Here is a 22,399-nt window from a genome sequence, read left to right as displayed (position 1 = left end):
TTGGAGGAAGCACTGAGGATGGCAAGGGCATAAAATGTCCTGTGGGTGGGAGATTTCAAGAGTGGTTGGGTGGCAGCACTACAGATCAAGCTGGTTGGGTCATTAAAAGATAGATATAATTGCTCAACTGGGTCTGCAGCAGGCAACAGGAGAACCAATGAGGGTAAAAATGCTTGGCATAATCCTTACCAATCTACCAGCTGCAGGTGCATCTGTCCATGACCGTATTGGTAAGAGCAATCATCTCTCAATCCTTGCAGAGACGAAGTCCCCTCTTCACATTAAGAATAGTGTCCATTGTGTTTCATGGCATTATCAACATGCTAAATGGGACAGACTTTGAATAGATTGGGCAATTCAACTGGGCATTTGTGAGCTGCTGCGGGCCATCAACAGCAGCAGAGTTGTACTCTAACACAATCTGTAACCTTGTGACCCTGCATATCCCCCACTTAAATATGACCACCAAACCAGGGGATAAACCCTGGCTCAACGGAGAGTGCAGGAGTGCATGCCAGGAGCAGCACCAGGCATACCTGAATAGGTGTCAACCTGGTGAAGCCATCAAACAGGATTACTTGCATGCCAAACAACATAAACAGCAATTGATAGAGCTAAGTGATTCCACAGCCAGCAGATCAGATCTAAGCTCTGCAGTCCTGCCACATCCAGTTGTGATTGGTTGACAACTTTCTGAAGGAGGAGGCTGCACAGATATCCCCACCCTCAATGATGGAAGAGCCCAGCACATCAATGCAAAAGGCAAGATTGGAGCTTTCACAGCAATCTTCAGCCAGAAGTGCTGAGTACATGATCCACCTCTGCCTCTTCCAGTGGTCCCCAGCATTACAGATACTAGTACTCAGCCAATTTAATTCACTCCACTTGATGTCAAGAAACAGTCTGAGGCACTGGATACTGCAACGGCTACGGGCCCTGACAACCATTCCAGCAATAGTACTGAAGGCATGTGCTCCTGAGCTTGCTGCTCCTCTAGCCAAGCTATTCCAGTACAGTTACAACACTGGCATCGACCCAGAAATGTGGAGAATCACTCGTGTCCTGTATATAAGACAAGACCAATCTAATCTGACCAATCACCGCCCCATCAGTCTTTTCTCAATCATCAGTAAAGTGCTCATCAACAGTGCTATCAAGCAGCACCTGCTCAGCAATAACCTGTTAAATGCTGACCAGTTTGGGTTCTGCCAGGGTCACTCAGTTCCATTTAAGTAATAGTCATAGCTGTTACAGACATAATGGACTGAATGGCCCTCAAGATTACTTTTGACTTTTTCCACTTATTAATAATTTGAGCCAGAAACTTACTAATTGTGTTATATTTGCCTGTTCTTGTACTTAGATGACTCAATGGCTTCAGGATAGTTATGTAGTTCAGGATTGGATGGGCAGACCAGATTTGTTGCTTTCTCTAAAGGACTTTAATGAATCTATCTTCGTACTGAGAGAGACTTGGTGAGCAAACCACCAGATCTATTAACTAGGGATAAGTGATTAACGAAATAAGACCCATGTCTACTGTGAGAATCTTCAGAGGATTTCGGATTTTTTTTAAATTTGTAAAGCAGTTTCGGATGGAGTATCATTTTTGATCTGTCCCCATCAATTTCAACAATGGCATATTTAATATTTGAGGAAAACAATGTATTGTATGATTTTTGTTGAATGAAATAAAAGAATTTGCAAACTGTTGATATTTCACAGTTGGCTCCAGGATCTTTTGAGGTAGCGTTGGCATAGTGGGTTAAACTAAGAAAAAGCAAAGGACTGCACAGCCTGGAAATATGAAATAAAAGTAGGTTCTGGAAGTGTTCAGGAGATTTGCATCTGTGAAGAAAACATGCAAGTTGACACCTTTTGTGATTTCTTCATCTGGACAGAAGAATGTTACAAGTGGTTTACGCTGAAAGGTTTTACTCACCTTTTGCAAAGCATTTTAATAATAGTGTAGCACACAGTAGGAAATGCAATAGTGGCAATAGCCAAAACAACAGGTATTTTGTGGATGGGAAGGTAACTAGATACTGACAAAGCAAGCTGCACTGTCCCAGGGACCCGCTATGAATGAAATGCGTATTGACACCAAGGATGATGAGCAGCATACTGACAAGGAGTTGCTAACATTAAGCAACAACCACCATATATCACTCCCAATTTCATTGTTGTCATTTTGAAAAGGTAGTAATAGTTTATGGTTTGAAAGTCAACATTATGATTAGATCATTGCAAAGTGGCCAATAGAAAGATCGATGCTATTCCCTAAACTTGATTTGAAGTTTAATGGAACAGGGTAGAATGCGGAAATGAAGAAAGAGAAGGAGAGAGACTTGAAGTGGAGTTTGAATAAAGAATCGAGAGAATTGAAATGGCAACAGATTAGGATCTTTGGCATCCTGCCTAGAGACAGAATTCAACTGTTTGGCACAGTCAGCAGTTTGTTTAAATCTGTTTTATCTTGAAGGTGAGCTGGAGAGGGTTTAGAGATTTACAAAGCTCTTGCCTGGAATGGTGGCTTTGAGTGATAAGGACAAGCTGTGACTTCTTTCACTGGAGACAAAAACTGCGGATGTTGGAATCCAAAGTAGACCAGGTCATGCCTACCACCTTAATTCCCCTATCACCACCACCACCTACCCCCATCTCCAATCCTGAAGAAGGGTTATATCTAAAATCTCAGACTTCTCCACTTCCTGATGCTGCCTGGCATGATGTGCTTTTCCAGCTTTCTTTTCTACTTCTTTCACTAGAGAACTGGATATTGAGAGGTGACCCTTTTTATAGAGGTTTATAAAATAATGAGGGGTATAGATAAAGTGAATGGGTGCCTTTCCCTCCGATAGGAGGTTTCCAAGGCTAGGGGCATATTTTTAAGGTGAGAGGAGAAAGATTTAAAAAGATGAGGGGCACTTTAGAGGGTGGTTGGTGTGTGGAATTAACTTTTCAGAGGAAATGGATGCAGATACAGTTAGAACATTTAAAAGGGGCATTTTGGATTACACAATAAAGACAAGGTTGGAGGGATATGAGCCAAGCACAGGCAGGTGGGACTAGTTTAGTTTGGGATTCTGGTTGGACTGGAGTGTCTGTTTCTATACTGTGTGACTCTGACTCTGACTCTGATTCAATTCTTCTGCCATTTCCTCCTTCCCTATTATTTCCCTTGCCTCATTCCCTAAGGGGTCTCCATACATTTCATTTCATTTTTTGATTTTCTTAAAAGATATTTAATGAAGCTCTTACTGTCTGTTTTTAAACAAATCCTCTTCATTTTTTTTGTCTTTTAAAGTTTTCCCAATCCTTTGGTTTACCATTAGTCTTTTCCACATTGAATGTTTCTTCTTTCAAACTGGTACTACCTTTTTAAGTTCCTATTTAGTTAACCATGATCAGTTATCATTCTTCCTCAAGTCTATCTTCACACATGCTGTTTTCTTTGTTTCTCATTATTTCTATGGCAATATTTGGAGATTCTGGTGTTGGACTGGGGTGTACAAAGTTAAAAATCACACAACACCAGGTTATAGCCCAACAGACTTAATTGGAAGCACTAGCTTTCGGAGTGCTGCTCTTTCAGGTGGTTGTGATTTTTTTAAAAAATCTTTTTCCATTGATCTCCTTTCACAGTTCTTTCCAGCCAACTCTACCCTAACCCTAATGTAATTACTCTTCTTTTGTTGAGTACAGCTGTTTCAGGTCCAGTTCCTCATTCTCAGACTGAATGTTAAGTTTAACAACATATATGGTCAATGTTTCCTAAGAGACCTTTTGTCATCCCGTTCCCCCATCAGTCTAAGCAAAACATTCAGACACAGTATAGTTTTACCTCCTTCATCTTTATTCCGGGCCCTGGATGGAGAGAATAATTGATTGTCCATGTGCACAGAGACATGAGTTCACGGTTTTCTCTGGAATAGCTGTTTCTTAATGAATTATGTAGTCATTTTATAGGGAGGAGCATCCAGATATGGCAACATACTGATTGGATGACCATTACAATCAGCGAGCATCAACAGTAAAGATTAAGCCATCTGCTGTTAAACAATGAATGTTTGTTTTTAACCTTAACTGGCTTTGCATAATTGAATACTTTAACTGAACCTTACATACTGAATGCTTCCAATCTTGTTAAATGGCTCTACATAATGAATGTTTGTTTTTCCACCTTGTTAACCCATTATCCTTGCCTCCAGCACCTCATTCTTAACTGAAAGTTCTTATCTGATGCATGCTCAGCTGAACTTCTTGTTTCACAAAACTCAAAACGTTAATCTTTCCCCTACACATGTTCTCACTGTCTTACTCTTTGGGGTCATTTATTAAACCTGCCACATTACCAGATCCAAAAATGCATGGTCCATAGATGGAACCACAGCACGTTTGTTCCAGAAACTCTCCTGAATATACTCTGACTTCTTTCTCATGGCTACCTCTCCTAATTTTGATTTAAAAAAAAAATTTTACATGAAGAGTGAAGTCATCCGTGATTAGTGTGACTGCACATAAAAAGGGTAGTTATGTCCCTCTCATGTCCTTTGATTTTCGACAAGACCAGTTGGCTCTGCTAAGTGTTTTTTTTAACCTAGACAAAGAGGAAAAGGAGCTGATATGACTACTCCACTCCGATTTGTGAATTTGATGCAGAGTGGAGTCCATTAAATCCTAAAGGAAATCCTTTTATATCTCAGGTGCAAAGGGTGTTTGTTCACCGAGGACTCATTTCTTGAGGAACCCAACAAAGGATATTTGAGAAAATTGGGTCTCGTGAACACCCCTGGCAACACTATCTACTTGGACATGAGTGTCGTTAAAACTGAACTGAAATGCGCAAGTTGCTGGGTTTGTATGTTTGTTGTGAGAATCTGTACTTGTTCATTGGGGCAGGTGTGTATCACCATGAGAGTTGCAGTGCAAAGGACCATTGCTTCCTTGAGTGGTATGTTGGCTATCGTTGGCTATCATTGTCAAATGACCTCATGGTCACTGCAGGATCTGCATAACAATTGCAATGCATAGTCTTTTATAAATGTAAGTAAATTCTTATTGTTTGTGGTAAACATGCTCAAACTGTAGTAATTCGCCCAACTGTTTGGCTAGTTCAGAAATAAGTGATCATAAGATGAGCAGAAAGTGACATTAATTATGCCATGGTGTGGGCAGCACATGCAGTCTTTGAATTCCACTGACCTTGTCTGGTAAAGTGCTTCATTGTTATGGATGGGCATTTGCTGGCCTTCTGGGAATCCATCTGGAATCTTCTAGAAGTCCCTGTAATGCAGTTATTTTCCCCTCCCCAAAATCTTAACATAGACCAAGACAATTATTATTTATGTGGCATCTGTTTTACTTTAAGTTGACCTGTTTTGATGGCCTGGATAAACCACATTTTTGCATTTGAAAATAGCTGAATTCACCCCATTGATTTTACCAGAATTCGGTTCATTTCCTTTTCTTGTCTTGGTGTTTGTTCGATTGATTTTGATGTAGTGAATTAACCAATGGGTGTGTCTAAAGTTCAGGAAGTTAATCGCATTATTTCTAAATGTTTCACTTGTATTCCCCAGTGCTCTTCAACTTGCTCTGCTTGAGCAGTTTTCCATTCCATGCAATATCTGATTTCATTGCTAGGATCACCAATATGGAAAATAGTAAACTCATTGACAGCATTTTGGGGATGTTAAGAATAGTGACATTCTTAGTCTTGATATTTTCCACTTTGTTTTGATCATTCCCACAGTGTTTCTCTATTCCCTCGTTTACGAGGTGGCATCTACAGAAAGTTGATCTTTCTCTTTTTTTCCAGACATTGACTTAGTGTACTCTAGTGTAACTTTATGCAGTTAATTGGACTGTTATTGATTCACAATGCTTTAAAGTTTGTTTCAAAGGTTAACATGCTGTGGTGTTTTAATTGTTTTTTAAACTGAATTTTCAAAATAATACATTTAACTAGAACGTTCCTTTGCATTCATTAATACTACCACCTAACCCTTTTTGCAACCCAACGTGTAGGATAGTCTCTACGACTTCTTGTTTTTGCAATTCTTTCCGTAGCATTTTTTTTTGAATCATGGTACATCCAGATGGCATTAACATGATTCCCCAAGAGTTTACATTTGCTTGGGCATTCTGATTTTTATCCCAAATAAATTCCAGTATTAGATTCTTTTAGGAAAATAATTGCAATTGACTCATTTTAATAAATAGCATGTATGTGAATCTTCCAGATGATGCTCTTTAATTGCACTGCACATTAAGGTTTTTGAACATAATTTCAAGGTGAGAATATTCTAAATCAATTAGAATCTCTTTCTTCTCCTTTTATTTTACTTAGAGTGCAACTTCACTCCTCGTTTTTCTCTTCCTTATACACCTTCCTTAGCACAACTTTCAGTCAACCACAGCCCAAATTGAGACTTTTTTAAAAGCCATATTGCAAAAGGCTGAATTGGCTTCAAATTCAGTGTTTCCTTAGAATGAAACACCATAACACCCATTGCAGATACAAATGTTAAATTTTGAGCCATCTTGGAGCAGAATAAAGTAAAAGTTCTGTAAGCTTTGGTATTTAGTTTGGTACATTGATACATGCCTTGATAGATAAAACATTATGTTGCGTTATATTTTCATATGTTGCACTTGTAGAGGTACCTATCCCAAACTGGTATCATCAAATTGCACTTTGACTCAGTCAGTTGCAGATAAATCATGAAATTAGGTTAGGTTATAAAACAGATATCTGCAGGATTACATTTTGGTAAGAATCCTTTCGTTAAATAGCAATGTTGGTGTGTAACCCTTTTACCTTCAATGTAAATATCATTTGATAATTGTCCAACTTTTGTGACTGGATTATAATTGCACAGAAAAAATGGAGAATTTGGAAGTTTTTTGCGGTTTGAAAAATTTAAATGGTGAAAATGTGCCCTTTTCTCAAAATCATGAGCATAACTCATTCAAGTGATGCACTATTGTATCTGTAATTTAATGATTTTTAAACTTCTGCCTCAAATGAGATTGCATTGGAGTTCTTAGTTCAGGGGTAAATGTGAATTCATAACTGTAGGATGGTAGAACCCTTGATAATTGCAAATAATGGCAGCATATATTGTAATTTTGAAGTAACTAATTTCATGTATTTTGCATTCCTCTTTTTTTGTGTTAATTTGAGTGATCACTTAAGATTTTCAGTTCACTACTTTCACTTTTTCTCTCTTCTTTAATGTCTCCAAATATTTTCATCTGTGCTGAGTGTTATGGGTAAAACTACATATGGATTGTTTAATTACTGGGTTTCATAGATTTTGATATTCCAGTAACCAAATGAAGAATGTGAAGAAACGTTTTGAATCCTGGAGTTGCAGTCTACTTTGGACATCTGTATTTAATGAGGCATCGTCTTAAACAGTGACATGGTGCATTCAAGTTACAGTAGGGGCAAGGAAGCATTCACTTTAAGTCCTTAAATACTATTCATTTTGAAAATTTAACTATGAAAGGGGTAGAAAGAACTAACTCCTGTATTGCTCTATTTCTCAAATTATCTATCTTTCTCTCCACAGGAGTCGAAAACTTCAAATCAGGAACATACCCCCTCACTTGCAGTGGGAGGTAAGTATTTCCATACTACTTAGTAAACTGTGTAAAAAGTGATGCTTTAGTTTCTTATTCTGCCTGCCTTAGTGAGAGAGTTTCATGAAATAAGGATACTTAAGGATTTAAAGAGAGGTCATGTTGCACCAACTTGAATTTTTTAGAAATAAATCAGGAGTGAAGTACAATCATTCCTCCGTATCCATGAAGTGACTTCCTGAAACGCCCGGCAAGTGATGAATTATGCTGAGACCATGACCTTTGCCTATTTATTTCTGGATTAAAATAATAGCCACTCAAACATCTGAAATTCAGTTAATAGAATAAAACATGAAAAATAATTATTTATTGTCACCTTTAAAACTGATCAGTTACAAGTCTGCATTCCAGTCCTAGGCATTGCTGGGGGAGGTTATGGTGATTACTGGGTGTGGGAGGGGGAGAACGGTGCAGATGTATCTCCCTCCCAGCCACTTAACCTTGATGGTATGCCTCTTCCTTTTACCTCCATCTGGTGGATGTCCTGAAGGATTTCCTGAACCTGTTCATCTTCCCAAGTAGCTATGCCCTGACTCGTGGAGGTTTCGGGGAAGAGCTACACAGCAAGATTGCTGTGTAAATAAAATTTGGTCGTGAATAGGTGAGTTTTTTTTTTACCCATAGATTTTGAGTGGCTACTTTTTTTTTGGCACCGGTTCGTGATTTCCCAAATATGTAGGAATGACTCCAGTATGTGGCAAATTGCCTGGCCCAAGAAACATGAAACAAGGAGGATCTCAACTTTGATTACATTAGCATTTTCCATCATTGGTTTTGTTGGAAGTTGATTAGTGTGATATGCTTGCTGCCTGGCCAAAGTCACAATTGCTGTTTGGGTGGGTAACAGAACAGTGGGTAAGAAAGTGGTATTGTTGGAAACCGCAGTTGTATTGCCTGTGGGACCTTGAAACATTTGTTACAGGAAAGGTTAGCAAGGAATGGGAATGAAATCAGAGGAGACTGTAGGCATTTGTGTGCAGCCAGAAGAAACATTTTTTAAAATAGTCTAATTCTCTGGTTCAGGCATCCTGTTCCTTGCCTAATTTCAGGAAATCCATAATATGGTTTGGGAACTATATTGGAAGTGTACCCCCAAGCCCCGCCCTTCCTTCATAGCTTCTCCAGCTGCAATAGTCCTGTGAGCCAATGATTTGGGCTTGAAATACTCATTGGTGAGTAGGGCAATACACTTATTCTGTACCTGAACATTCGGCTTTCAAAAACATTCCACATTAGATATTAATTGGTATGTCACAAAATAGGAAATGGAAAATGGCAGAGGATGAATTTTGAATTCTAAAAATGAGAAATTGGGTAGTGATCAAACTCCTGAGAGTTTGATAACTGTGATCCTTTAGGATGGTTTTGATTTTTTTAAAGATTTGCTCGCTTGAGTGAGAATATGGTGAGTGAAAGCTCCAACTAAAAGTATGATGCCAAGGAAGGTACAGTGTAAATAATACTGTCAGATAACCAGAGTGTTTTTGGAACCAGTTAGTGTGTGGCAGCTGCATAGGAAGCAAATAATTCTGAATATGGATTTGGAGTATGGAGCACTTTAATCTTTGTAACACTTTTTTAGCATTTATTATCTAACTCAAATCCTGGGTTGGTTGTTTTTAGCTGAGCGACTGGCTTGCAAGGCCACCTCAGAAGATCTTAAAAGGAAGAAGGTTCTCTTACCCTGAACTGTATAGGAATGATACTTACCCTTTACGTAAGGGGTATCGGTGAAGTAGTTGAGTTTCTAAGGTAATCTGATATTGTCACTAAATTGTAACACATTTGAATATTATTTCCAGATTTTTTTCAAACTCTCTTGTTGGGTTTTCAAACTGCGGTGAAGTCTGTCCATGTCCGAATATAGTTATTGTTGTTTATAACAAACAATTCACTATCTTCCCATTGATTTGAGAAAGGAAGCTTGCCATTATTGTGGATAGATTTGTGTAACTTGCACATTGATGATAAATACTTTTTTAAAAGCTGAGGTTTTGGGGCAGCGGGGGAGACAAGGGGCATGCTGCCATTTAGATGTTTGTCAAACATTCCTCTGAGTAGAGGGTTCTGTAATGGTGACCTCCAAAGGAAAGTAGCATTGTTCTTAAGAAGAAGAATAAGATTTCAGATAAAAAGTTTGAGTGCAGTAATAAGTACATGATGTATAACCAAAGGGGAAAATAGCTATCAAAAGTTTTGATTTGATTAAATTTTCAATGAGTTCAAATACCAAGGGCATAAGTTAGAAATTATGAAATTATCTGACAGTGTAGGAATTTCTCATGCAAAAGAAATGTTAAGAATTGCGTTTAGGAGGCTGTTTATTGAAGTACATTTTAAGTAGTATTAAGTTGAGGAAAGGCATTGGTTTGTTCAGTATTATCACCTGCTTTGATTATTGGACAGGGAAATTTGAAAGCTACAGTGGAGCCATGCAGGTAAGACTGGATAATCATAAATTTAGTTGTACAGAAAGTTAATTTTGATATTAAAACTGAATTCATGAAATGATAATCTTGTAGCCCAGCCTGAGGAAGATTTAATGTTGTATCAGACTTTTGTGATGAAGACAAAATTTCAGCCTTGTGAAATAGGAAAAAACCTTTGTTAAAGTGGTGTGCAATATACAGAATTGAAAGCAGAGTTCTTTCAAACTTCACACATCTGGAATTGTCTGCTTTGTTTGAGAATTAGAATAAAGAAATTCAAGATGTACATTTAAGACCTTTACAGATTTGTAGAATAGTGCCTCTCTGACATTGTTTTAGCATGCAATGCTGTTAAACCCCCCACAATATTGAGATCTAGAAGTGCATAAGCTTTGAGTTTCTTTAACATGTGACCCAGAAATTTAGCAGTACATTGGGATGGTTTGCAAAGCTCAGTTCTGTTGGAATTTTATTAAACTGGACAGGAGCTGTATTTGGAAAAGGGATTTTTTTTTTGTGTATTGACTATTAATGTTTCTGTAGGACTTTGCATGCCAAAATAACTTTCTGCAGTATTCGAGAATGCCCTGATACAAATTAGGGAGGCTCTCACAAATGTATTTTCCTTTTCTGATTGGTGCGATTGAGTGGAACAGTTCATTTTTGAATGACCTATCCTGCATTAAGCACCAGTTATTCATCACTTTTTTTAAAAAAAAGTAAATACCACTTTTTAAGTTGGATTGCTCTGATAGATAAGGCCTGCTGTTTTTGGTGGTATGGGAGCAAGATCACAGCTTACCTGCTACAAATTAAAAAAAAGTCCTGTTTTATTTGATATGCATGCACACAGACAAATATGCACCAGTCATTTGCATGTTTGCTTCTGCACTTTAAGCTTATGGTTCCCCTTTTATATTTGTGTGCATTGTTCTGTAAGTGCACTTGGGCATGTCTTCCTTTATGTGAATGTTTGTTTGTTTTTTGTTGCTTGACCCACCCTAGTCTGAGAGCATTCTAATTCCTGCTCATAAAACTTTGTATTGAAGTAAGATTTTGTCATCTTCAGATTTTCCTAAGATTATTCTATTGAAATCTAAAGGGAGTAATGCTTTACGTTTATTCTCTGTATGTTGGCATGGTCACATTTTAGGGGCTATCCCTAATTGTCCAATGACTGTAGTGGTGGACAGTCTCTTTGAATTGCTTTTGTGTCTGTGTTATTGGTTTTTGCGTGGTAATGTTTGCTAATAGAGTTTAGATTAGAGTGGTGCTGGAAAAGCACAGCAGTTCAGGCAGCATCCGAGGTCTACTGCTCCTCAGGTGCTGCTTGAACTGCTGTGCTTTTCCAACACCACTCTAATCTAAACTCTGGTTTCCAGCATCTGCAGTCATTGTTTTTACCATGTTTGCTAATATACTACTGTCCTGGATTACATGTCCCAAAAGTGCATGGTTTCTGAAATGGAAATGATGACCTTCTATTCACAACATTGCTGTTAACTTTTGATAAGTCATTGGAAGCTTGGTGACTTGCTGTACTGCACTATATATATGTCCTGTGTTACATAATGTGGCTTTAGTGTGCTTTTGGTGAAGGGATGCTAAGCCCACTTAGAATTTTGATCAAGTAGATCACACTCTCTTCTAAGTAGTAACAAGGTTCTAAATTCTTTTGTTAGCTGCAAAATGATTTGAAACATGCTTTTTTTATAATAAAAGATTATACATAATAGAAAATCCAAAAATTTTAATTTCTATCTTTTGGATATGACTAGGTGAGCCAGTCATTGCAATATCCTTAGCCGTCATGAACACAGTGGCTGAGATCATGTAGCTATTTCACTTCTTCAAAATGTCTTTTGTCGATAAAGGCTTAAACTAGCCAAATGATTGGGCTTTGATTTAATTATAGGCTTGTACCTTTTTGATATACATGTAACTGTTGCCCCTGGTCCTGTTGTAAGTTTTTTGAATGAACCTGTTTGCATATGTGTAGCGCAGGGAGTTGAATCTGGACCTTAAGCCAAAACATTGTTCTTCTCCCATCCTCCTGTTCTCCTTCCCCATCCACCCTCAAGGTGATCTTGCAGGTTGACGTGTTATTGAAGAATGGATGTAAATAATGGAATTAATATTAAGAGGGAAAAGGGAAAGTAATTCAAGCAGCTTACTGTGTGTGTGTTTCTGTCATGAAGTCTTATGCCTGTGGCTAGGTAGAGGCTATGACTTTAGCCCTGATGGGCTTTCCCTTGAGCCCTAATTTATTTCTATCAGCAGTCATAGTAGGATTTGAAACTGCTCTTAGAATGTTAGCCTGGGCCTCTGGATAACTTACTCAAGTTATTTGTGCCTGTATGCAACCATATCTAAATTGTACAGAATCAAAAGTTTGTCTTACCATTCTTGGTATCAAACTAATCTGAAGTTTTGATACCATCATTAAAAATCCTTTTTAGGGTTTATTCTTGTCTCTTTTTTTTTTATAACTTGACTTTTGCCCGAAACATTGATTTTCCTGCTCCTTGGATGCTTTTCCAGGACTACTGGTCTAATCCCTGGTGAGCCAGTGATACTACTGTTCCACTTGTTTTTTTTCAATTATTACTAAGCTGTCATAGAGATGTACAGCATGGAAACAGATCCTTTTGGTCCAACCTGTCCATGCCGACCAGATATCCCAACCCAATCTAGTCCCACCTGCCAGCACTCAGCCCATATCCCTCCAAATCTTTCCTATTCATATACCCATCCAAATGCCTTTTAAATGTTGCAATTGTACCAGCCTCCACCATTTTCCTTTGGCAGCTCATTCCATACATGTACCACCCTCTGCGTGAAAAAGTTGCTCCGTAGGTCTCTTTTATATCTTTTTCTCCCCCCCCCCCCTCGCCCTAAACCTATGCCCTCTAGTTCTGGACTCCCCAACCCCAGGGAAAAGACTTTGCCTATTTATCCTATCCATGCCCCTCATGATTTTGTAAACCTCTATAAAGTCATCCCTCAGCCTCCAACGCTCCAGGGAAAACAGCCCCAGCCTGTTCAGCCTCTCCCGATAGCTTCTACAACCCTGACGACATCCTTATAAATCTTTTCTGAACCCTTTCAAGTTTCACAATATCTTTCTGATAGGAGACCAGAATAGCACACACTATTCCAACAGTGGCCTAACATGACCTGTACAGCCGCAACATGACCTCCCAACTCCTGTACTCCATACTCTGACCAACAAAGGAAAGCATACCAAACGCCGTCTTCACTATCCTATCTACCTGCGACTCCACTTTCAAGGAGCTATGAACCTGCACTCCAAGGTCTCTTGGCTAGAAACCACACAGTTTTGAAAAGATTGAAGCCACAATCTAAGTGTTTGAAATCACAGTTGCAGATGCCTGAACATTTCTTTCACTTCTATGTTCCAAAGCCATTGAAATTGAGGTGTCCTGTCTGCAAAGCCGCACCAGGATCATTTTTCTTGAATGAGTGTGAATGGGGTGATTTGCTATTAATTAGCAATGCATCAATCATCGAGAAACTCAACAAGGGGAAGGCAAATCATTTGGATGTAATCAAATGAGCAGTGGAAGATAATGAAAGTAACTTGGCAGGGAGTCTAATCCTCTAAACTAATACAGCTTGAATCCACTACTGTATATCACAAATGTACTTGGTGTAATAGGCCATTGGAATGAGGGGGGGATATGTGGCATCTTTAGGCAGCTACTTTCTCAGTTGTCTGGGACAAGCAAAATATAGTGTTGAAGAAGTAAGATCCCATGTATAGATCTCTGTCCATGCCATTGACAGGTTTTGGACCCTATTTTTGTTTTCTCTCTCGCTCTCAATGTGTAAGCCTAGTGACTAAACTTCAAGAGCTCTATTTCCTTTTGTAAATGGCTTAATATGCCCTTCCACTTAGTCTGCGTATGTGTGTGTGTAAAATTGAAGCATGTCATTATCTAAGACCAGATTAAGTACAATAAATATTATTGTATTTATTTTTGAAGACTCAAAGAAACCTGTCTGAGTCACCATAAGTGAACAGTTAAATACGCACTGAATAGGCCAGCATATCCTTTTTTCAGAAAGGCAAAAGACTGTCAAATTCCAGCTTTCCAGCACCCCTCTCAGGGGTTTGTCCAGAATTAGACACATTACTTTTTATATTTAAACAAGTCCCCCTTATAGGTTTTATTGTGATTTTCAGTGCTACGATACTTTAATGCCTGTATCTGAGATCAGTACCTTAATAGAACAGCATGAGGTAACATAGGAAGGACTTTTCTCAATCCTTCAAAATTTTTAAGTCTAGTTTGGCATTTAGAGATGTCTGTCCAAAAACTAGGAAATCTAAGTCATAATCATGAGGCCAACATTTTTTCCATTTGAACTCTGGTGACTGGCATGTAACTTGAAAGAGGCTAGTATTGGGTTACAACTGGAGCAGCAAAGATGGACTTGACAAGGATTTCAAGCCAAAAAAGAAGTCCAGGTGAAACATGTGATTTTTGCCAGACCATAAGTTTAAGCTGTCAGCATGATATTAGAAACTTAAAGACAGACAAAGTCACCCAACTTTTGGCTCATAATGACCAACCCCAGTTTTCATGTTCCATATTGAATCGATATAGCAAATCTGAAAAACCCAACCTGTTATAGTCTATGATTGCTTGAGGAATGTGAACTATCTCATTTCTCCTGCCTCAATAATAAGGCATCTATGGCAATTGCCTGAGGTATTCAGTGCTTTGATAGACCAGTCAAGGCTTGCACAGAGCGATCCTGGTTTAAGATTGTTAATGATCAGCTGCTTGATAAATTATGGTTGAAATATACCATCCTATTTGAATTACTGGAGTTATCACATGACAGTTTGTTTTAAACTGAGGTATTCTCACCAGAATTTTCCAAGCAGCTGAGAAGCTCAGTAAGTTCGCACTCACTCTGCACAACTTGTAGGCCGTGCCCTGTTTGACTTGCCACACGTGTAGCTGGCATTTTTTTTTTAAAAAATTAATTGCAGAGTTTGCCTTCTAGAGGGAATAAACCAATACACTCTTTTTTATGTTTCCAATTTAAATGATGTAGAGTATCCAAATCAGTCTGGAATGATCTGAGTCAGGGAGAAAGTGAGGACTGCAGATGCTGGAGATCAGAGCTGAAAATGTGTTGCTGGAAAAGCGCAGCAGGTCAGGCAGCATCCAAGGAACAGAGAATCGACGTTCCTGAAGAAGGGCTTATGCCCAAAACGTCGATTTTTCTCCTGTTCCTTGGATGCTGCCTGACCTGCACTTTTCCAGCAACACATTTTCAGCTCTGATCTGAGTCGCTCAACTGCAAAGTTTGTACTTTTAATGGGCTCTAATTTCACCAATCTGTATTAGGCCGATATCCCCCTCAACTCTTCCTATTCAAATATCCATGCAGATACCTTTTTGCATGTTGCAATTGTACCAGCTTCCACTGACAATTCATTCCACATGCAAATCACCCTCAGCATGAAAATATTGCCCTTCTGGTCTTTTTTTTTTATTGAAATGTTTCCCTTTTTATCTTAAGCCTATGTTGTAAACTATAGGGGAAATGCCTTGGCTATTCACCCTTTCCATGCCCCTCAAGATTTTATAAATCTGTGTATTTGGTCACCCTTTGGTCTCCACTTCAGGGAAAACTCTGGCCTATTCGGCCTCCTTTCCAAAATAATGGGAAAATCTCATCAGTTGTATTCTCTATTTGGACTGTGATGAGGAAAAATATCCTGCTTTCTGTTCCCTTTTTAAAGACCAATCTTTAAAGGATCAAACTCTCCGAAACCAGGTGAGCTGCTATCACAGAATGTGACTGAATTAACTCTCAGACACCTCCCAAAGTAAGTTGGCATCTTATTAGTTTTTTTTTTAAACAGGTTAGGGAGAAGGCTTGCAGATTTAAAAATGAAGCAATTTGAATAATAAAGCCAGCAGGGGTATGCTGGTGTTTTCTTTGTGACAGGTCTGGTCATCTGAAAGCTAATTGTTGGCAAGCTTTGTTTAGCACTGGGTAGAATTCTACTTTGCAGCTACGAGCTGGGGAAGTTCTTGAAATCCTATGCTTGACAACATTCAGTAAAGACCAAGGAGGTTAACAGAAAACCAGTGGACTTTTAAAACTCCAGATGGTGTCATAAAATGTATGGAGGGCTCAAAGTGACACCAGCAAAAAGTTTATAAACCGCACAATGAATTCAAGAGTTTGAAAAGCATACCCCAGAGATTAGGATGGCAGAAAGCCTTCCAAGACTTAAATACGGGCCAAAATATTTCTCCAATGTGAATGTAGAATTGAGAGAGGTTTGTCAGAGTACAGCAGAAGCTGAATATCTGCCTACAGGCAGTAATGACATAGCATATGGGGTTGATGGGTGAAAATCTGTTTACTTGATAAAGGAAGGGTAACATATCCTAAATCTAACACATGTGCAAAACAGAGAAACTAGAAGTGCAACTAGTGTGGAATTGCCTACTGGAAATGACCTGGTTGGGTTTTAAATTGAAATCTAATTGAACTCAGCCAATACACTTCAGAACCTATTGAGGCCAACAAACCGGAGGACAACCCAAATGCTTTGTAAGGGCTTGAACAGTGCATCGTTCGCTGTCACTCCAGAAATCAAGCCTGTCCATGTACCAGACATTAAACCCATTGTTTGTGGGCATGCCAATTAAGGGTTAAAACTTGGCAACGTGGGTGTACTGTCTGTAACAAATATTTGGAGAGTACAAATTTGGAAGCCAAGACGTCTTTTCCGCAGTAGCCTGTGAAATTTGATCTTCTCAGACTCTAGTATTATACCTGAATTTCCACTCAATCCAAAATTCACAACTGGCTGTAGATCTGATGTTAAAGTATCTCGAGCACGACCACTAGTTGTTGGTGAAAGCCCAGACATCATTTGATACTCAAAAGGCATTGAGAAGGACAAAGGCCAGGTGGTACCAGATTTCCAAAATCACTGCAGCTGCCCCTAACACTAAGCAATTAAATTACATTTGTGTCTCATTCAAAGAGTTGAGAAATTCAACTTTGCACAAATACAGCTATGCTCTGCTTCATATTTAATGAAAGTCTGAAGTGTGTATTTATGGTTTTTAAAACTACTTTTATAATGAATTGCCAACACTGCAGCATGATTACCTGTCCTTCTCCTCCTATTCTACTTCATCTACCCAGCACATCTACACCAGTGTAGTCTCTCCTTACCATTCATACAGCATAGACTTTTAAAATTAAATGTTAGGTTTCAAATAATGTATTAAAATGAATCTCCATTCAGGTGGGTGGGGGGCTAGGTATGATATTCAGAATAAAACAGGATGTTCTCAATGTTATGGGCCAACATTGCTTCAATCTGCATGAGCAAAAAATTGCGTTGTCTGTGCAACTTCAAGCTCAAATTAGCATCATAAACGTTTACATTGCAGGACGTGGTAATTTTGCCATTTGTGCCTTAGAATAGGTGCTTGAAAGAGCTGTTCAATTTCGTCCCACATTTTACTGTTTTCCCTGTAACCATTCCAAATTAGTTAGGGTATACCCTACCATGGGGTTGCAGATTGTGTTGGAGCATGATTCTGTTTCTGCTGATGGCTTACAGTGCATCACAGCTGCCCAGTCTTGAGTAGTTAGACCTGTTAAATGTGTATGAGGGCAGTTAAGAGTCAACCATGTTGCTGTTGGTCTGTAAGTGCATGTGAGGTCAGACCAGGTAAGGAATGTAGCTTCCTTTCACAAAGGGCTTTCGTGAACCACTGTACAATATTGTCAATAGCTGACAATCGTCAATAGTTTCATGATAATTATTCGACTCTAGTTGCATTTTTAAAAAAACATTTTATCATCTACCAGTGGGGTCCCCAGAACATTACCGAAGTCTCTGGATTACAGTCAATACCCTTTATCGCACCTCCCTGAATTTGTTTTTTAAAGGCTCCATATTGCACCTCTTAAAGAGGAGGACATGTATCCCGTCCAACTGAATCCAACATGTTCCAACTTTTTCTATCCTCGCCCATTCGCTTCCTTCTCATGATGCCAATGGGTACATCTTGGTCTTCACTTGCCACCAAAAGACTTTAAGCTTTTGGCTACCACCAATATCTGTTGCACCCCTCTTTCCCTTGGTCCACATTCTGCAGATACTGTTCCTTCAGGGGCGCTCAGGTCCACTCCTCCTCCTTACCCAACATCTCCCCACATCTTATGGCAGCTTCCTATGGAATTACAGTAGATGCAACACTTCTCTGTTTACTACTTCCCTCCTCAATATGCAAGGTCCTATGCCCCTAGTCCTGCTGTATGCATTACTCTCTGCGCAGTTAGCTCTTTCTCAACTATTCACCTTTCTTGTTTAACACCCTTTCCAGCATTTGTCTCTCTTTATCAACTATCCCTATTGCTGATCTGCTCTCATTGACCTCGCTCACTTCTAGGACCAGAGGGCGCAGTCTCAGAACTGAGGGGGTCAGTTTAAGACTGAGATAAAGAATTTCTTCTCTGACAGGAGAGTCTTTGGAAATTCTTGCGGCAGAGCGCTGTGAGGCAAGAGTCCTTGCGTATATTTATTTATTTATAGGGGAGGCAATGGCCCAGTGGTGTTGTCAATGGATTGTTAATCCAGAGACCCTGGTAATGTTCTCAGGAACCAGGTTGAATCCTGCCATGGCGGATTATAAGACTTGAATTTAATAAAGATCTGGAATTAAGACTGTAATGATCATGAATCCATTGTTAATTGTAGTTTTGTTTTTAAAACCAATCTAATTCACTGATGTCCTTTTAGAGAAAGAAATCTGCTGTCCTTACCCTGGTCTGGCCTTCATGTGACTCCGAACCATTGCAATGTGGTTGAATTGTAACTACCCGCTATTCAACTAGGAATGGGCAATAAATGCTGGTTCAGCCAGCGATGGCCTCGTCCCATGAATGATTTTTAAAAAAAAATATTTAAGGTTGAGATTCTTGATCAGTCAAGGATTCAAGAATTTTGGGCAAATGCAAGGAAGTGGATGTGATGGATGTCAGCTCAGTCATGAACCTGTTGAGGAATAATGTTCTTGTTTCTGGTCTTGTGGTGGACTGGTGATGGCAGGTTAAACCGCCAATTGTTAACTTATTCCAATTAGTTTGCGGTGGTTGATTTGATTATATCTGAAATGTTGATAAATGTAATTCCAAATTTACAAATGAACTCTGTCACTAGAGGAAGCAGTCTTCTCCTATCATATTTGCAACTAACTGTGTGAAATACGGTGCAGTTTGATTTAATTACATACTGTGCAAATGGTTCAGCTGAGAATATGTGCTTATTGCATTGATTTATGATGTAACCCAACTTTTAGTATGTATGAGAATAGTTTCAAAGGTAGATATGGAAAGAGGAATTAATTTGGAAAGGCTGGGGAAAATATTCTTTCCTGCAATGTTGCGCATCTGGAAACCAGTGATTCAATGTGGCTGGTTGGTGTAAAGCCACCAAAATGTAAAATGACCTAATAGCTCCATTTGAACACTCTCTCTCTCTCTCTCTCTCTCTCTCTCTCTCTCTCTTTCTCTCTCTCTCTCTCTCTCTCTCTCTCTCTCTCTCTCTCTCTCTTTTTCTCTCTCTCTCTCTCTCTCTCTTTTTCTCTCTCTCTCTCTCTCTCTCTCTCTCTCTCTCTCTCTCTCTCTCTCTTTTTCTCTCTCTCTCTCTCTCTCTCTCTCTCTCTCTCTCTCTCCCTTCCTTCCCCTCCCATTTTTTTTAGTCCTTCTTTTCTTGATTCTTTTCTTCTCTTCACCTCTCCAATTTTGTTCTAGTTAAGTGTCAATCTGAAGTTCTAAAACCCAGATTGTCGAATAGAACATTTTGCTTTTACACTGTTGCCAATTCATTTCAGGAATGGAAATAGTTTTCTTCCTCACGTCATTGAGGATTTCCCTTCATTCCAGGATAGTGGCTATAAATAGATATTGTATGAATTGCCAAAAACTTTGCTAAACATTCTGGGTTCTTGACAGATAGTAAACTTAACTCTGCTCCCATTCCACAGTTATTGTCGTCTTTTTAAACTGTCTACCTCCTGTAATGCTTGAACCCTGTTGCCTTGCACAATAGTTGACTTGTATTATGTTAGTCCCTCTGTTCAAGCAATATGATCCTTTTTATGCTCGTTCCTTTTTTTCGATATCTATGCTTTTTAAAAGGACTGATCTTTAGCACAGTTTAGGTCACTATATCCTGATTCATGACTTGGGGCCACTGATTGAAATGTGTGTTAATTAGGGAGGAAAAATGTTTTAAACTGTGGCTATGGTTCTTCCTTTTACACAGCACTGGCTCATGAAGGCCAAAGTTTGGGCTTCACTAGACAGGCCACTTTTTGAAAATATTTGCATTATTGTTGTTGAATACACTATGCCGTTTTGGGAATGTTGCTTGTTTCAAACTGTTTTAAGAGGAAAAAAAAGTTGATTTTATTTGTTTTGTCCAGCAGCTTTTGTGACCTTAGGGCCACTTGGCCAATGAACTACTTTTTCGGTGTAATCCCTGTTGTAATAATAGAAATGTGACAGTTACTGCACAGATACTAACATTGCACAAATACCAAGGTCCCAAAAATAGGAACATCTCATTACATAAGGAATAGAAGCAGGAGGAGACCATTTGACCCCTCTAGTCTGACTACCATTCAGTAAGGTAAAACAATGACTGCAGATGCTGGAAACCAGATTCTGGATTAGTGGTGCTGGAAGAGCACAGCAGTTCAGGCAGCATCCAAGGAGCTTCGAAATTCAATAAGGTCATGGCTGATCTGTCCCAGGCCTCCACTCTTGATGGCTACCCTGTCAAGGCTCCACTCAACCTGTATGTTTCAATAAGGTCATCCCTCATTCTTCTAAACTTACCTGGCAGTTCTTGATAACTTCTCCATTCTAGGAATCTGCCGACAGTCTTTTTTTTCAAATTGTGTCCACTGTCGGTACATTCTCCTTTTAACTACAAAGTCCAAAATGGTTTTCTAGATGTGGCCTCACTAAACCTTTTTGTATGGTTGTAACAAGACTTCCTAAGACCGGAGATATAGGAGTAGAATTAGACCATTTGGCTCATCAATCGTGATTGAACTTTTGAAAGTATAAAAATATTTACTTATTAAAACTAGCCTGGTAGTGTTTTTAGAGCAGGAAGCCTGTGCTCTTTTCTGGGTCTGTAGAACGTTGAGGTGCAAAGATGGCCTTTAGTAGAATGTGCTCTTCCTGTTGGCTGTGGGAGATTAGTGAGAGTTTCCATGTTGCTGATGGATTCTGTCTGCTGATGGATTAGTTGTGAATCTTATTGGATCACATGGATCGGTTGGAGTGGCAGTAAGAGGCAATGAGGAATTTTATATCTCCCTCCCTGCAACTGCCATCCATCACACCCTGTAGCTCCTGTATCTTCGGTTTAATCAGGTAGATGGGTAACTTCCACAAAAGAAAGGAGAGGGAAACAGGTAGTGCAGGAGTCTCCTGTGGCTATCTTCATCTCAACCAAACAGGCTGTTTTGGAAAATGGAGGGGTGATGGACTCTCTGCGCAATGTAGCACTGACAGGCATATTTCGGGTACCAACACTGTCTTTTAGTGTAATGAGGGGTATGTCAGGTTCTGAGCAATCTACTTGTGATAGGGGACTCTGGTCAAAGGTACAGGCAGACATTTCTGTGGCCAACGGCAAGACATCAGAATGGTGTATAGCCTTTTTGGAGCCACGATCAAGGATATCTTGGAGAGGATGCAGAACATTTCAAAGGGGAGAGGGACCAGCAGGAGGTTGTACACATTTGGAACTAACAGCATAGGACAAAAGGATGAAATTTTGTGGTGAGGATATAGGAAGTTGGGCAGGAATTTATAAAGGAGGTAGTAATATCTGGATTACTTCCCATGCTATGAGCTAGTGAAGGCAGGAATAGGAAGTTAGAGCAGATGACTGTATGGCTGAGGAGCTGGTGCATTGGATCACTGGAATTTCTTCTGGGGTAGAGGTTATCTGTACAAGAAGAATGGATTGTACCTGAATTAGAAGGGGACTAATACACTAGCTCGGGAGATTTGCTAGAGCTGCTCTGGAGAATTTTAAACTAGGAAGGTGGGGGTTGTTGGTGGGACCGAAGGAGGTAGTGTGGTAATAGATCAGCCTGAGATTGGTACAGTTGGGAAAGGGACTTGGAGCAGGGCAGACAGGAACAAAGAATGAGGTGGAACTGCTGAACTGCTAAACTGCATTTATTCAATGCAAGAGGCCTAACGGGTAAGGCCAATGA

General features: G+C 39.3%; 1 protein-coding gene across 5 annotated transcripts in view; it reads left to right on the top strand.

Annotated features, from left to right (window-relative positions):
- igf2bp3 (insulin-like growth factor 2 mRNA binding protein 3) overlaps positions 1-22,399 on the top strand; it is a 136,193-nt gene that overhangs the window by 46,194 nt on the left and 67,600 nt on the right. For all 5 annotated transcript variants that reach the window (XM_072575288.1, XM_072575287.1, XM_072575290.1 and 2 more), the window contains exon 3: positions 7,581-7,629. In XM_072575288.1, the coding sequence (XP_072431389.1) occupies positions 7,581-7,629 (49 nt within the window). The remainder of the gene's footprint in view (positions 1-7,580; positions 7,630-22,399) is intronic.

This window comes from Chiloscyllium punctatum, chromosome 8 (genome assembly GCF_047496795.1).
Source record: "Chiloscyllium punctatum isolate Juve2018m chromosome 8, sChiPun1.3, whole genome shotgun sequence".
Classification (NCBI taxonomy): Eukaryota; Metazoa; Chordata; class Chondrichthyes; order Orectolobiformes; family Hemiscylliidae; genus Chiloscyllium; species Chiloscyllium punctatum.
Note: the sequence above shows the minus strand (reverse complement) of the source record. Positions and strands in the feature narration are given on the sequence as shown.